At 47.7% G+C, this 15,447-nt stretch overlaps 2 protein-coding genes across 3 annotated transcripts; both read right to left on the minus strand.

Moving 5' to 3' along the window:
• Positions 1-78: 78 nt before the first annotated feature.
• Positions 79-10,150, minus strand: LOC138204271 (basic helix-loop-helix domain-containing protein USF3). Its single transcript, XM_069159393.1, has 7 exons — positions 10,060-10,150; positions 9,385-9,491; positions 9,242-9,273; positions 9,053-9,135; positions 8,840-8,936; positions 3,666-8,731; positions 79-2,455 (listed from the first exon to the last, which is right to left on the minus strand). Exons 2-7 carry the CDS (start codon positions 9,426-9,428, stop codon positions 623-625), a joined length of 7,155 nt encoding a protein of 2,384 aa, XP_069015494.1. The 5' UTR covers positions 9,429-9,491; positions 10,060-10,150; the 3' UTR covers positions 79-622.
• A 282-nt stretch (positions 10,151-10,432) lies between these two features.
• naa50 (N-alpha-acetyltransferase 50, NatE catalytic subunit) lies at positions 10,433-14,886 on the minus strand. Of its 2 annotated transcripts, none has more exons than XM_069159395.1 (5): positions 14,688-14,886; positions 13,170-13,303; positions 12,693-12,812; positions 12,541-12,607; positions 10,433-11,943 (listed from the first exon to the last, which is right to left on the minus strand). In XM_069159395.1, the coding sequence occupies exons 1-5, from the start codon at positions 14,693-14,695 to the stop codon at positions 11,766-11,768; spliced, it is 507 nt and encodes a 168-aa protein (XP_069015496.1). In that variant the 5' UTR covers positions 14,696-14,886; the 3' UTR covers positions 10,433-11,765. The 2 variants fall into 2 exon arrangements, with proteins under 2 accessions (XP_069015496.1, XP_069015495.1); XM_069159394.1 differs by having other exon boundaries at positions 13,170-13,306; positions 14,688-14,885.
• Positions 14,887-15,447: the final 561 nt, after the last annotated feature.

Here is a 15,447-nt window from a genome sequence, read left to right on the forward strand (position 1 = left end):
TCCCTTTTGAACTTCAACTAAACCGAGCGTTATTTTGTTTTAGTAAGAAGCGCAGACAATTCTCCAGTTGGCAGCAAATGCAAAGGTCTCCTTATAAACTTTATTTATCAATCTTGTATTTACAAATACATACATAATCTAACAATTCTGATATGAAACATTGGTATTTACAAAATAGCTCTTGGAAGGAAAAAAAAACCAAACCAATTCTGTACAGCACAACCTGATAAGTTAGTAAATTACATTAGTAGGTAGCTGTGCAGAAGGTTCCTTAATGACCCAGAATACACTGAATTCAAGTTCTAAACCTAAATTTTTATTTTGTTTTGCTATCAAACAGTTGGTTTAACCAACATTTCAACAGAGAGCTTGAAAGGACCACATTTCTTCATGAAATCATATGATTTTTTTTTTTTTTTTTTAAATATTACAAATGATAACTATGACATCATACATGCCAAAGGGGAACACATTTGAGATTGCGTGAACGTGTAAACAACATAAATCACCATCCATCAGGTGCTTCGTCACCGCTTTCTGAAGTCGTTGAAAATTAAAAACGACATTTCAAATTTAAATTCGTCGCTCCAGAGCAGCGTTCAAACTGCAGCGGCGGGTCTCCTCACACGGCCGAGCTGCCGTCGTGGCCCAGGATGTGGCTGATGTTGTGGGCCGGACGATTTGGCTGCTTGCCGGAGTCGGCAGACGAGGTGTTGGAGAGAGACAGCAGCGGAGACATCGGCATGGCCGAGCCGTCGGTGGGCATCCCGGTGGCGATCTCGGGGAACAGCGAGGTGAGGCTGAAGTTGGAAATGTGAGGGGTGATTCCAGACGAGTTGGTGATGGGCATGGGGGGCATATCTGGAAGCAAGGGGAAACTGGCCTGACCGAAACCCACCGGCCGAGGGGGGGAGAGGATGGAGCCGAAGCGGTTGTTGAGCGGAGGAGCGCTGCCCTTGTCGCTGCTTGGACTCGTAAACATTTGGTTGGGAAAGTATTGGAGGGTGACGTCGCTGGGGAGGCTGGGGTGAGCAGCTGGAGAATAGGAAGGATAGAAGGAGGGTAAAGTGTTCTGCGGCTCCACGGGGAGGAGGGACGGTGTTCGGGAGGTGTTGGGCTGACTGACTGGAGGGATGAATGTAGAGTTTGCATTGATCGGAGGTGGAGGATTCATCCCGCCCTCGGGAATAAAGGGGAAACCAAAGTTCTGTGTCAGGTGTTGGTCAGGAACCAGGTTGTTGTCACTGGGAACCTGACCAGTATCTGCCATAAAGCGCACGATGGTGCTGCGCCGAGCCTCTCCTCCGGACTGTGGTCGGCTGAGCAGCACCCCTCCTCCGGAGGGCAGAGGCAGGTGGCCATCAGGCTCAAAGGGGTTGCTTGGTCTCAGAGTGCCTGATCGAGGCCGGTCCCCGGGTCTCAGTTTGGTGGGCTGGGTATCTCGGGCGATGTGGCGAGAGTGCTGGCTAACGGCGGTGGGCGGTCTGGAGGGGGCCGAGGATCGGCCCGGCTCCGAGCTGCTGTGTGGAGTCGGAGGGTGGGGGAGACCCGTTCGCACACCGGGGCCTGCGTGCATATTACCACTGACCTGAGAAATGTGGCCCTTGTTGCCCTCTCCGAGCCGCATGGCCGGGGCCTTCTGTGTTTGGGGCACACTGGGGCTGGAGGCCTTGGCCTGCAAGTCCCCTGGGGAGCTTCCAGGCACACAGCTGTACTCCATGCTGACTGCGGGACAGCACTGCACTGCTCGCTGGTGGTTGCTCTGCTCGGGGAGGTGGGGGGAGAGGAGGCTTTGCATGAAACTCTGGTGACAACCCTCCTGCTCTCGATTCAATGCCGGCCCGACCTGCACTCCCTGTGAACCCGGGTGAGCTCCACTGTAGCCCCCACGGTTCCTGCCATCTGCCTGAGGCCCAACACCCATCCTGAACCCTCCCTGCTGCTGCCCCTGAGGACCCCTCTGGGAGGGAGGCACCGACTTGGGGGCCATGTCACTCCCGCGAGACACCTGAGCCTCAAAACCGCCGAGTTGATGAGCCCCCCCTCCACCGACCATAGCCTTGAAGGGCGGACACTCCGACACCCGCTGAACGTCCGAGGACCCCGGATGGTCGGAGGGCAGGCGGTTCTGCGGGTTGTGCGCAATGTTGGCCTTCCCCCGCGACGTGTCCAGGTAAACGCGGAGGTCTGGCTGCTCCTGAGTGGCACCGCGACCAGGTTGGAGGTGGAGTCCCATGCGCTGCTGCTGCTGCTGCTGCTGCTGCTCACCGCTCGTCGAGCTTTTCCCGATGAGCGCCTCCGCGGAGTAGTTGGACACGCGGTGACGTTCCTGGCGAGACGGCGCGCAGGCCAGGTCAGACGACCGCGGCACCGGATTGCTGGCAGGAGAGATGAGCTGCTGCTCCAGAGTCCGAGAGCTCATCAACCTCTGCATGGCGTTGTGGTCCTGACTCGTCTGAGGGAGTAAGGAGGAACGGAAACATTAGTACAAGTCTGCAAAATATCCAACCTGTACTTTCGGCCACATTACCATAAAGCTACGACGGCAACAGAGGCAGATGTGTTGTAAAAAAAAACAAAAAACAACAAAAAAGTTCCAACCAGGAGTGTCAGGTTGGGCAGAATCAGCTGGTAGTGAGCGGCGCTCAGGTGTTTTGTCAACGGCTTTGATTCAGAGCAGCTGTGTGCAGCCAGAGATCTGTCAACACCCAAACCTTTGCTGGGCCTTGAGGACTGAACGTCGACCGCATCCAGCTTCGTGTTCTTTTATTTTTGTACCCACGACCTCCAAAAATAAAATTAAAAAAAACCTGAACAAACACTATTTTGGACGTGGACTGAGCAGGAACTCGCTGCTGGAGCTGACGACAGGTACGCCTCACAACACACTGCCAACCAGCTTCCTTTGTCAGACTTGCGGTTAGAGAATGAACGTGTCCGGTTATGCTACGTGCAGCCCAAAGTGTGACTTGTTCCTGACATTTTTAAAACAGACAGTACGGGGATATTACAAAAAAAAATAATTGATTTGTGCTTCACTTGAAATTACATCCAACCCGAGTTTTCATTCTTCTGCATGCGGTGCGGTGAAACGAGTAAAGCCCCGGGCACAAAAACTCCAGGAAAGCCAGTCATTGATTTTAAGGATTTTCTTTTGCTGTGGCAGAGTAAATGTAGTCTGCTGTGGTGGATTAATAACAGCTTTGTCTTTGTAAGAGGAACATTTAACAACCACGGCGCCACATAGGCTTAGATATGTAGACAAAACCAATCACATAAAATACTGGTATACCAATTTTAAGTTGTTGTTTTTTTAAGATGCTGCACACAAAAAAAAAGTCACACCTGAGATAATGATTTTGTTGATAGTTTTTAAATTATGTAATCTAACTCAAACACCTATTTAGAAACGGCCTCCACACGTTACCAGTATTTAGAGTTTTGCACACGCAAACACGTCAGTTATTGCAATCAAGTCGGTAACATCTTATGTTAAATGTTAAAAATGTTAAATGATGAACTTTCTGCTCATTAGTTGGTTCCAAAATGACTTAATCAAATAGCTCGTACTAAAAATGTTATCACTGAAAGTGAAATGTTAATTGAAGACAAATGCAAGTAGTCTTCATAAATCCCACCGTCTCATTATCTATCTCGACACCGACCTTGAGGTGGTCCTGCTGGGGCAGGTGGCTGCTGTGGTGGACCCTGGATCCTCCTGCCTGGGCTTCACAGCTCTTCTCCTGGTGTCTAAAGTGCTGCTGCTGTTGCTGCTGCTGCTGCTGTTGTTGTTGCTGTTGTTGTTGCTGCTGCTGCTGGATCTGCTGCTGCAGATGCTGCTGGTGTCTGGAGTGGGAGCTCTGCTGCTGCTGCTGCTGTAACTGCTGCTGCTGCTGCTGTTGGTGTTGTTGATGCTGCGCCTGGGGGGCTTGTTGATGTGCCTGTTGTTGGTGCTGTTGGGGATGGGACTGTTGGTGCTGCGTTGGCTGTTGATGCTGTTGTGATTGTTGGTGTGACTGCTGTGGATGCTGCTGGGATTGCTGCTGTGTGTGCTGTTGATGCTGTGTCTGTTGATGCGTGTGCTGCTGCTGCTGCTGAATTCCGGACTTTTCCAGGTGATGCTGCTTCTGCTGCAGTCCAGCCGGTGAGCCAGTTTGACTGCCTCTGACAAGTCCCCGCTTCTTCTGGACATGCTGCTGCTCTTGCTGCTGCTGTTGCTGCTGCTGTTGTTGTTGTTGTTGTTGTTGCAGCGCCCTCTGGTGTAGCGAGTGCCGCTGTGCAGGGTCTGGCTGCGTCAAGTGGTGCTGCAAATGATATAGGTGGTGTCTCTGTTGCTCCTGTTGCTGTTTCATGTACAGGTTCCCTCCCAGATGCTGACCAGGCTGGGTTACAGTATGCTGAGGATGACCCTGAGGCAAATGAAGCACCCCAGGCTGATTCTGCTCCGGAGGTCCTTGAGGAGCGCAGTGGCCGTCTGTGGGTCGAACTATCGGACTCATGAAAGAGTTTGTGGAGAAGAGGGAGCCTCCACTTTCTGAATTAATCCTCGTCATTACGGCTGAGGAGGTGGACGGCAGCTGTCCCACCATCATCTGGTTGTGGTCTGGTGCTTTAATGTCCATATGGCTAACAGCGATAGCGGATGGAGGACAAGGCTTAGGTCGTTTTCCAGTGTGTAACATCACGTCTTCCTGCGCCTGCCGCTTGGAGATGATCTTCCCCAGTCGTTCACCCACACCAGCGGCAGCCTGAGCCCTCATTAACACGGTCTTTAAGGGGGTGTACTCATTTGGCTGGGCAGCGCCTGAGCAGGGAGAGAGGGCGTTGTTTGAGTGTTGGGATATGTGAGCTGAGGTGCCCACAGGAGAGGGAACGGAGCCCTGCTGGCCACCCAGACCGGGGGAGCCAGGATAGGGCTGGTGACTGGAGCTGGATCTGATCAGGTTGTTGACACTGAGGCTGGCCACAGTCCCACTCTGGGATGAGCTCTGAGACTGGGCCTGGGGGAGAGGCAGAGACTGGGAGTACGAAATGTTCTGTGGGTGTCTACTTCCACTGGGCCCACTGACGGACCCCTCCCCCACCTGTCCTCTGACGGACACCTCAACAGCAGGTTTAACTGTTCCTGGGTCCATGGGCTTCGACACTTTAGCCTGCTGCCCAGCGGAGCCCCTTTCTTTACTGGTAGATACTGGCGAGGTTTTGGGGGGCTCCCATGTGGCTGTGGTGGGGTTAGTCGAAGCAGTGTTGTCCCCAGAGCAGCCTCCACTCCTCCTCCCAGGGCTGTCCTGTTCGAGCATGGCCAAGGCCAGCATCTCCGCCTGCTCAGACGTGAATGTAAATGTTCCGAATGAGCCCGATGATGCGCCGATACTGTGGCCCTGGGGAAGCATGGATGCCACAGAGAACCCTCTGCCTCCCACAGCTCCTGCAGACATGGGAGAATCTGTCTGTCTGCTAGATGTCATGGGGTGCTCCATAGTTTGATCATCTAGGTTAGTGTATACCTGTTGAGACAAGGCAAAGTCTTTTCTCAAGGGAGTGTCAGAGGTCACTGCCACCAAGCCCTCTTTCTCTGCTGCTGCGGAGTGCCTCTCCTCCGGAGCCTCTCTGTCTATTCTGGGGCCGTGATGTGGTTTGACTTCAGTGGGATGGCATGGCGTCAGATTCACGTCAGTCTGCTGCGTTGGAGCTCTGGGCGTTGCGATCCTTTTCCTAAACTCTGAGCTTGTTGTAGTGGCTGTAACAGGGGTGTGGGCAGCGGAAAACACTGGCGCAGGTGATGACTGTGCCACAGTTGAGGACACGGTGGATAAAGCGGTGGGCTGAGACTCAGGTTTTTTACAAGGCGGAGGATCTTGGGCGTTAGATCCCCGAGAGCGACACGGTGATGTTGGCCGAGTAGTCTGATTTAAGGGTACCGGTGCAGATGTTGGGATACTGCTGGAGTTGACTGGGGTCAAACATGCAGTCGAAACAGTGGCAGAAGTGTACCGAGTCTCCGCGGCAACTGCAGAGGTGACCACGGGCCTGTTTTGTCGAGAAGCAGTAGTGGTGGCCGCTGACTTGCTTTGTGTCGTGCTCGTTGCTGTACTGGTGGTTGGCTGTTTAACTTCTGGAACTGAGAGTTTGGTTACAGTTGAATTACTCCCAGAAACTGCAGCTGGTTTGCTCCCAACGGCCAAAGCCGCACTCACTGAAGGCTTGATCGATGTGGCATTGGCAGTTGTAACTGCAGTTGTGATGCCACTCGTGTTAGTTTGACTGAGTATTGAATCACTCTGAGATGCACTGACAGAGCTTCTATCCTGTGGATGGCATTGACTCGATACAGCTGTCTCACTAGATGAACTGCACACAATCATCTTCTGTGTGTTCTGTGCTGAAGTGACTCTACCTACACCTTCCCTGCCATCTGTAGTCGTTACAACTGTGGTACAAGTGGGGTGACTATTTGTGACTTTGACAGTCGAGGACTGTAAAACTTGAGATACTGTAACTTGAACTGTCTGGCTCTCTGCTGCAGCAGCCATCGGCTTGGCAGAAACAGCAGCAGCAGGCTGTGCCTGACTAAGCTCCTTTTTCTTGGAAGGTTTAGTCCGTTTAACTGCTGCTCTCTTTGTATTCAAAGTTGTGCGAAGCCTCTTTCCTGGAGGCTTAGAGGCATTAACGACCAGCCCTGATGTGACTGGGTTCACACAAGGGACCTGTAGCTGCTGGGCAGGCAGTGCAAGTGTGGCTCCAGAGATGGTTGCTGGAGCAGGAGGCTGCTGTTGCTTCTGCTGCACCACTGATAATGGAGCAGGTTGATGCAGACCATTGCTCTGACTGGAGATGGTAAGAGGAAGGCCCTGAGAGATGCTCTGGTTGAGACTGCTGAGGGCCCCTAAACTATTGAGGGCCACATTTGTAGTTGGTTCCTCTGTTGTGGTGGGCTGGACCAGCTGGAGTGTACTCTGTCCACCCTGGGAGCTGGCTTTGTCAGAGGTCGTCACGGGCTGCAGGGCAAACACCTGGCCGTTCACAGTGATAGTCTGCGGGGTTGAGGGAACTTGAGAAGAAGAGGAGGCCTGGGTGACCTGCAGAGGATGATTCACTTGAGGCTGTACAGGTCGAGGGAGAATGTGCACCAGCTGCTTTCCCCCAACACTTTGTAAGGAAGTGGCAGACACTGAACTGCTGGTTGTGGGTATTTGAGTGGACGCAGCAGGCACTGCAGGAGTCACCGCAGCAGGCAAAGCAGCAGGCACAATACCGACTGGAGGATTCTGAGGAGCAGATGCAGCCTGATTGGGTGCCTGGATGATTACAATATGCTGACATGGAGTCTGATTGGATATTTCCTCCCTCACAACTGGCTGTGTCGGGCATGCACTGGTCTGCTGCAGGATTACAACACTTGGATTGTTTGTGGTCTGTGATGCTGTTACACCTGAAGCTGTTGCTCCGGCTGGGTTGACCTGTAGCACTTGCATGGTCTGAAGGAGGGGCAGCACGGTGGCCTGTGGCTGGGGCACCAGGGCTGGCTGAGGGAGGGGCTGAGGCTGCTGGATAAGGGCTGTTGGAGTATGGGGAACTAATGACGCTGGCTGCAGTACAGCAGGCTGGGGCTTTGACACGACTGCAGGATGGGCCCCCACAGCTGGTTGCGGTACAATGGCTGACTGCGGAACAACAGCACACTGAGGTTGGGGGGCTAGGACAGGCTGAGACTGTGCCTGGTTCAGGACCGTTGGCTGTAGCTGGGGTGGTCTTTGAAAGGGCTGCGCTTGTATATGACCTGTAATGGGGGCCTGCTGTACAGAAATATGTGGTTGCACCTGTATTTGAATGGGATGGACAGGTGGTTTGCTGCCCATTGGACACACAGTCACCTGCTGGACAGGCTGGGTGGTGTTGCTGACCTCTGGAGTGGGGAGACTCTGGCAGACGGGCTGCACTGTGTTTCCTGCTATCTGCAGCGTTGTCCAGGTAGTCTGTGTGCTGCCTGCTGCCCCGGCTCGAAGGAGGGTTTGGCTGTTTGGAATAGCAGTGTAACTCACGGTCCTGATGCCAGTGTCCTGTGTGACCCAAGAGCAAACATCTGAGGCTATTGTTCTGGTTCCAATTTGAGTAAATGTGGGGTGGGTGGACACAGGAGGCGCAGTGCTTTCAGTGGGGAGCTGTGAGGCTGAAGTAGTGGCTATAGTGAGGGTCTGGGCTGGGGCAGCAGGCTGAGTTTGCTGGGGCAGAGCTGTGGTGGCTGCAGGGATCTGGAGAGTGATGTAAGACACAGAAGGTGGCAGAGCGGGTGCTGCAGCCGGTGTCTCCACCACACACTGCTCTATCATTCTCAGGCCCGGCGTGGTCTGAGTGGGCGCGGCAGCTGACCCGGGGAGAAGCGCAGGGGTGGAAGAAGAGGTATTAACTTGCAACAGGGCTCCATTAACCCTTAATCTGGCATTGGCCTCGGATGGTGGCTGAAGAATTAATGTTTCAGAGGGCTGTTTCCCGGGGCTGGAGTCCTTCCCTGCTGTGCACATCACATTGCCGTTGGAATAGACAATGATCCCCTTCGGCAGCTGGTGAGTGGGGGTCACTTTTGCCACTTTGGCGCAGCGCTGTTTCCCCTTCCAGTGGATAGTGGGGTCCTCCAGAAGGTTAATGTCGTGGGCTTTGAGTAGCTCGATGTAGTGAGCACTCTCCTTCCTCAGTTCCTCCAACTGACGACGCAGCCGACGGATCTCCTCCGCTGCGTAGAGACATACGAGCATAGATACGAGTCAATTCAGCACATGTTTAATCCCACTTTCATAACTTCGAGTGTAATTATATTCTTAAAACTATAATAAAAATTCACCTTGGACTTTGTCTCCTCCTTCGAGAAGCATTGTATCATTTTGTTTCTTCAGTTCAGTGATGTAGCGAAAAGCCTGGTCCAATATCATGTTCTTACTCTGTAAATAAAATGACAATAGTTTGATTTTAAAGCGTGCTAGATTCTGTTTAGACACCGATTTCAATATAACACGCTGCTGATGAGGCAAAAATATAACTCCATTTTGTTTCTTACCTGTTTAAGTGCCTGAGAACACGGCAGGAGATTACCAATGCGGTTGATCCCAGCATTAATTTTCTCTTTTCTGTGTCTCTCAACTAAACAAAAAAACCCAAAAAAGTGTCCTTTTTAGATTTAAAGTAACACGACAAATCTACATTCACAAGCAAAGTTTAAACATGACAACAACAGATGTTAGTTTACCTGCATTGTGAGATTCTTTGTTTTTCTTCTTTCTGCAAAAAAAAAAAGAAAAGAAGAAAAGTTCAGATTTTGTGTGAACTATTTACAAATGTATTTAAGTTATATTTGGTATAATAAAGAGACAACATCAGAAACGTCCTTACTTGGGTTTACGACCAGGTGTCTGAGTTTCAGTCATCTCTGGCATCCTGTCCTAACAGTGGACCGGTGGACACATCTAACAGCTGGACCTTAAATCCCCTTCGTGCCCCTGAAAAAGAAAACATAAAGCAAGAGTATTCATTTGAACTCGCAGACAGTTGAATGAAGGCAAAGAAAAAAAAATTAAAAAAAATCATGCAGACTCAATTATCTGGCAGTAATGTTGTAATCCAGTTTGATGCAGCAGAATAAATCAGTCTAATCACCTGTTAAATTACATTAATCTGAAACACAACTATTAAAACTAGATGCTAAGGAGCTAGTGAGATTAACCTAGCTTTACAGCTAAACCTAAACTCATACACCTGCACATTAAACGCGCAGCTTGCAGTCGGGTCTACCGAAACGCGCTGTCGTTTCCTCCCGTGTTGAGGTTAAGTAGTCGACGGCGAGCGACGTTCAAATAATGATCGCGTCACTTAAAACGAGCAAGAAACCAGAAACCTGAGCAATTAGCTCTCCAGTTAGCATTCTGTTAGCTGGCTGGCTAACAGCTATCTTAGCTTCACCGTCACCGACATAACAATTAAAGCAAATTAATAGCGGGTTCATTCGCGCGTAAAAAAAATAATAATAATAAAAAAAAAGGGTGCAGCGGGAAGGTAGTTTCCACCAACCTGTCGTCTCGGCATTTTTTGTGACTGTTGGTTCTTGTGAGAACTTTTAAAGAGATTTAAAGCTAACTATTAGCCAAAGCATTCAACTCAACTCATCTCTCAAAACAATTCGGATGCGCCTGACGCTCCTGCGCAAGTGGGCGGGCTCTATTGGAGCCGGGAGCCAATCGCATTGCAGACTCGGGCGGTTTCAGCCAATCAGGATATATGTTTGAAGCCTCCAAGCAAATGCGCCCCACGGGTGAATTGCAGCTCATTATATTACAGCACAGTAATTGTTTTAATGAATTTTCAACCACATTTCTGCGTGTTGTTAATGAGTCCTCGAATAAAAAAATTTTTTTACAAAAAAAAAGACAATTAGAAAAAAATATTTACTGCAAATAGTAATTCCTTTATTTAGACGTTAAAAAGTCTTACAATATAGAGCTCCAGAAAAGATAAAATTCTTCAAAGAAAGGAAAACATGCGTATACTACAGTGGAGAGGACACAGCTCTCCTTGCATGCAGAGGGGTCAGAGCTTCCTCTGGGTAATACACTGTTAAAGAGAGCGCACTGAAACCTCCCGACTATCAGCTGAGCTTCAAAACCTAATGACGGCGCACGTAACAACAGGAGCTGATTGAGGCAGGAAGTTTGACGAGATCATTTTTGCAAGGTGGCTACATAAGGTGCCAAAGGTGTTTAAGGTTCTACGTCTCAAAACACTTCCATGTGTTTAGAGACACGCATTCTCACACACCTTCATTTTACGACTGAAAATAATGCCCAAATCCAAACAGCTAGTCTGTTGTTATTCAGACATCCCTCATAAGACAATGTGGAGTGCCCATCTCAGAAACACATTCAATACAATCACGTTTTGTGTGGTTTGCCTCATCGCTTAATAATTTCACTCTTAGTAGTAAACCCAGGAGAACCTCTGAACCATTTGCCATCTCGTTGTAAAAAATAAAATTAACAGAACAGTTGAGGGGGAATTAAATTAACAGGCTGGAAAATAAAGTTATTCAGAAAGTAAGAGTGGTGACCACGTCTTCCCACCACCACAAAACCATTCAGCCTTCCTTGTGCCCGCAGCGAGGGCATTTCTGCTTTTCCCCTCTGGACATGTCAAACGACTGGTCATTTCCCGTGAATCCCAGGGTTCGTGAAGGAATAGAGTTGTGTCTGTTCCACGAAACGACTCAGAGTATCACTCCAAACTGACCAGCTGGGACTGTGTGTGTGTCTGTGTGTGTGTGTGTGTCAGTGATGGTCTTTCAAACACTTTTACCACTTCAAACCAACTGTTTCCTTTTGCTCAACAGTAAACATATGTCCCCATTAGCTATCATAACCGCATAATAACAACTCAAACACAAACAGTATGATTTGCAAAACACCACGCCCTCCCCCTCCACCATGTTTAAAACTGTCTGAAGTTGGCAACTTTGTAAATAGGAGTACTTTTGGAAATTTTGCTTTTTTTTTGTCATTTTCAATTATCTGTATGAGGAACGGGGAGCTAAAAAAAAAATAATAAAAAAAAATCACATGGGGACCCTTTTGCAAAATAAATGCAGCAATTTTTATACTTGAAATTTGTTTTCTCTTTTTAGCGTCCTTTGAAGAAAGTGTTGAATCTGTCGACCCGGGGGCATTTGTCACAGTTCTGTTTCTGTGGAGGCAGGCACATCTGTGCTCTTTCCAAACGCTGTGCCCCTACTCGGACTTCTGAAGCTCTCCGCTGGGCGGTGCACACGGACTGCGCAGGCTCTTCTGCAACACATGGGCATCTGCAGGCTCTATCCTCTTGTAGTAATTCTTTTTTGTCTCGATGATCTCAAAGCCAAACTTCTGGTAAAAGTCAATGGCTGACTCATTGCTGATCTGCACATGACTGTGGGGCGGGAAAATAGAAGTTTAGTTAGTGGTTAGCACATGTTTAGAAGCCACATTTAACAATGGTATCAATTATGTTGACATTGTACATATGCTGATATTTAAGCATCATTGCACTGGCTGCCTGTGTCACTGAAGATTGAATTTTAATTTATTTTACATGTTTCAAGGGCTCTAAATGGTTCAGCACCTTCATACATTTCTGCCTGCTTATGAGTATGTTCCAAACCATCCTCTGAGGTCTGGTAGACCTGGGACGCCTGTTAAATGTTTCAAAAATGAAAAATGTGGTGAAGCAGCCTTCTGCTTTTATGTACCAAATGTTTGAAGCATACTCCCACCGCTAATTAGACAATAAATTCTGTTGATAGTTTTAAGAAATAGCTCAAGATGTATTTTTATGAGTAGCTTTATCTTTAATATGACTGTTTTTATTTGATGTTTCTTCTTTTTACCTTCCTAACCATTTCATCTTCATCCCGACACTGTTTTTGTATTCTTGCGAACTTGTTTTAAAGTTTATAATTATTCGCATAATTAGTTTATTCTCAATTAATCAATATATTCTCCACGTGCTGTGCAATAAGACACTTACAGGTAAATGTTGTCAAAAGTGCCATCCTTCTCGCAGATGTTTAGCACATGATTTAGCATCTTTGTACCTGCGGAGAAAGATAAAGTTAGAAAAACAAAACACGAGCTCACAAGGTGCATTTCAGCATCTTCTCGTGACGCGCAGCTCTTTACCGATTCCAAGTCTACGGTAGGGTGCTAGACAGCCAAGTGTCATGATGTACAGTCTCTTCTGGTTTTGAGAGTGGTCCACTCTGCAGCACACAGCCCCCACTGCAATGTCATTAAAGTACGCTGCAAGACAACAACAAAAAGAAGGAACGCTGAAACAACAGCCAGTGAATTCATACTTACTTAATTTCCAAGAAGCAAATGGCAGAGAGATTTAAGGCTTCGCCACAATTTGATTAGATCTACAAATGGCTGTCTCCCTGGACTCATTTTAACCTGCTTGGTATGAAAATCAAGCAGTTAAACAATAATAGCTTGCAGTTGTAAATCCTAAACATTTCACCAACAACTGAATCCTGCCAGTGATTTCCACTTCTAAGACCTCACCACAAAAAGTAATACATTTATCTTTATCTGGGTTTTTTTTCTAGAGAAATCTAGTGTTACCTGGGTGTAAGTTACATGAGTGATATCTCTTACCTAGCTTTGCAAGCTCTCCCACTTCCAGGACGTCTTTGTAAAACTTGTCGTTGTAGCTGACGGGGAAGATGACCTGGTTCAGGCGTTTCAGCTGTTTAATGTTGTGGGGCGTAACGTCCCCCAGCTCGATCCGGCTACTGGAACAAGAGCAAAATGGTCAAATGGCTGACAACGGGTGAACCTATACATGCAAGATTCCTTCACTCAAAATGCTCTAAAAAATTTGCTGTAAAAGAGGTGAAAATTACAATAAACAGCTTTGGTGTCTTGATATATTACAAGACTGCGGAGTCATTGAAATCTTTTTTTTTTTTTTTTTTTCTTTCTTCAAACCAACCAAACTAGAGCCGAAAAATCTATTAATTAATCAAGTATCCAACTGATAGAAAATTACGTGGCGGTGATTTTTGACAACTGACTAACGATCAGAGTAATTTTTCACGCTAAAATGCTGAACACTATTAAGTTACAGCTTCTCAAATGTTGAGGATTCCCAACTTTTGTGTTGCGTGACAGCAATACCGAAAATCTTTTGAGTTTAGGACATGGTCTGACATTAAAAAAAAAAAAAAAAGAGTCCTCTAGTGATTTAGGAAACCCAGCACAGACCAAACAGGTGGCAGGTTAATCAATAATTAACACTGCTAATAATACTGCTAGGGCATCCCCAACTAATCCCCTAAATACAATCCAGCGCTGTGATGGTGGCCCACATGTCACAGAGCAGAGGGGGGGGGGGGGGGGGCTGTGAAAGTGTTCAGCCTATCAAAAATGACATTTTCAACACACCAAGACTACCTGGAGCAGAAAATGTTGAGACTTTTGAGAATGAAATAGTTCTGGTACTTGTAAAATAATAAAAAAAAGAAGAGATGCAGCTTCCTCTTGCAATAACTTCAAAACAATCTGGGGGACACGGCTGGATTTTGAGTCTTAGTAAGTAACTCAAACACAGCGCTTTAGTTGTTGTTTTTTTTTTGTTGTTGTTGTTTTTGGCTCCTTTGAAAGGTTCACTGTGGTATTTATAGGACGACTACACATCCAAAAAAAAAAAAAAACAGCTGTTGGTCACGTGTCAAATACGGCCACTATTAAGACAACATAACGGACTATAACTCGGGACTACTATCATGTAGTTTACTGCAAACACACACCCAAAATAAAACCCCCACTGAGTCGTGGTCTGCTGCTTAGCTTTAGCTAAACTGGCTTTACTGACTCAGCTTCCTAGTAGCAGCCCGCTAGTTAGCTTAGCTCGTCCGCTCCCTCACCGGGCTGACAAGCGGCTCAAGTTAACGAGGACGTCCGCGGAGGATGTTTTAACGCGGCGGCGGGTCACGTCTTTTGGCGTTTCGGCCCTAAACCTAAATAAAAGTAGCTCGGCGGGCCAACTCAGCCTCGCCGAGTCTCCCCGCCTCCCCTCGTAAGAAGAAGAAGAAAAAAAAAAAAAAACACAAGACCTGAAAAACTTTACTCGTGCTAAGCGACGTATTCGTGACACAAAAAGCTTACACTCACCCTTTCATTTTAAACAGGTTTTATCCCTTATTTTCGATGAGGCTGAGCTTTAGAGTTGTTTCGGGTAGGAAGTAAGTATTTGAACAGAGTTTGGGGTCGGGGATGCCTCCCGTTTTACCCTCCACATGTAGCTAGTGGCAATGGTTGCAGTTAGCTTAGCCGCCACACTCCTTTTCCACGACTGTGTGGAGACTGTCGACCCTTGACCCCCCCCCCACCCGCATGCGCAGACGCGCCACCGCGCCGGGGACTCTTTTAGGACCTGGGTTTGGACTGTCAGGCTTCCGCTCCGTCTCCGACCGAGTTGTAGTTGACGTTGGTTTAATCACGTGCGTTGTCCGTCAAATTTGAGACAATTAGTTCAGATTAATGCCTGTCAATCAAAGCGATGTCGGGCCTGATTTGCACTTTGACCAAAGGAATAAATAACCTGCGAGTCTAAATTCAGGGTTTCAAAATCGGACGTGAAAATTGCACTTACTTTCATGTTTTGGGGAGTATTGGTTTGTAGTTATGAAAACGATTTAGTCATGAAATCCATATTTTCAGAAAAAAAAAAAAGGCAGAGGTCGTAAAAAAAAAAAAAAAAAATCCAAAACATAATCCAAAACTTACAAAACCAGAACCAACTTTCGTTCTCCTCTAAAATGGTATTTGTAAATTATTATTATAATTATTATATAGACCATTTAACATCGAGATTTAGATTGTATTTTAAGAGAAGTCACCTGCATAATGGACTAAATAATTAATCACAGCA

Source organism: Embiotoca jacksoni, unplaced genomic scaffold (genome assembly GCF_022577435.1).
Source record: "Embiotoca jacksoni isolate LCO1_2020_lvr unplaced genomic scaffold, fEmbJac1.0.p SCAF_25, whole genome shotgun sequence".
NCBI classification, from domain to species: Eukaryota; Metazoa; Chordata; class Actinopteri; family Embiotocidae; genus Embiotoca; species Embiotoca jacksoni.

Bases quoted from the DNA above. Each gene is read 5' to 3' on its own strand.
- LOC138204271 (XM_069159393.1), bottom strand. From the start codon at position 9,428: ATGCCAGAGATGACTGAAACTCAGACACCTGGTCGTAAACCCAA. The intron at 9,274-9,384 runs GTAAGGACGTTT...TTTTTTTTGCAG, and splicing joins ACACCTGGTCGTAAACCCAA to AAAGAAGAAAAACAAAGAAT. The intron at 2,456-3,665 runs GTCGGTGTCGAG...TTACTCCCTCAG, and splicing joins CCCAGCAGGACCACCTCAAG to ACGAGTCAGGACCACAACGC.
- naa50 (XM_069159394.1), bottom strand. The intron at 12,813-13,169 runs GTAAGAGATATC...GTTGTCTTGCAG, and splicing joins GGGAGAGCTTGCAAAGCTAG to CGTACTTTAATGACATTGCA. The intron at 11,944-12,540 runs GTAAGTGTCTTA...CCCGCCCCACAG, and splicing joins ACTTTTGACAACATTTACCT to TCATGTGCAGATCAGCAATG.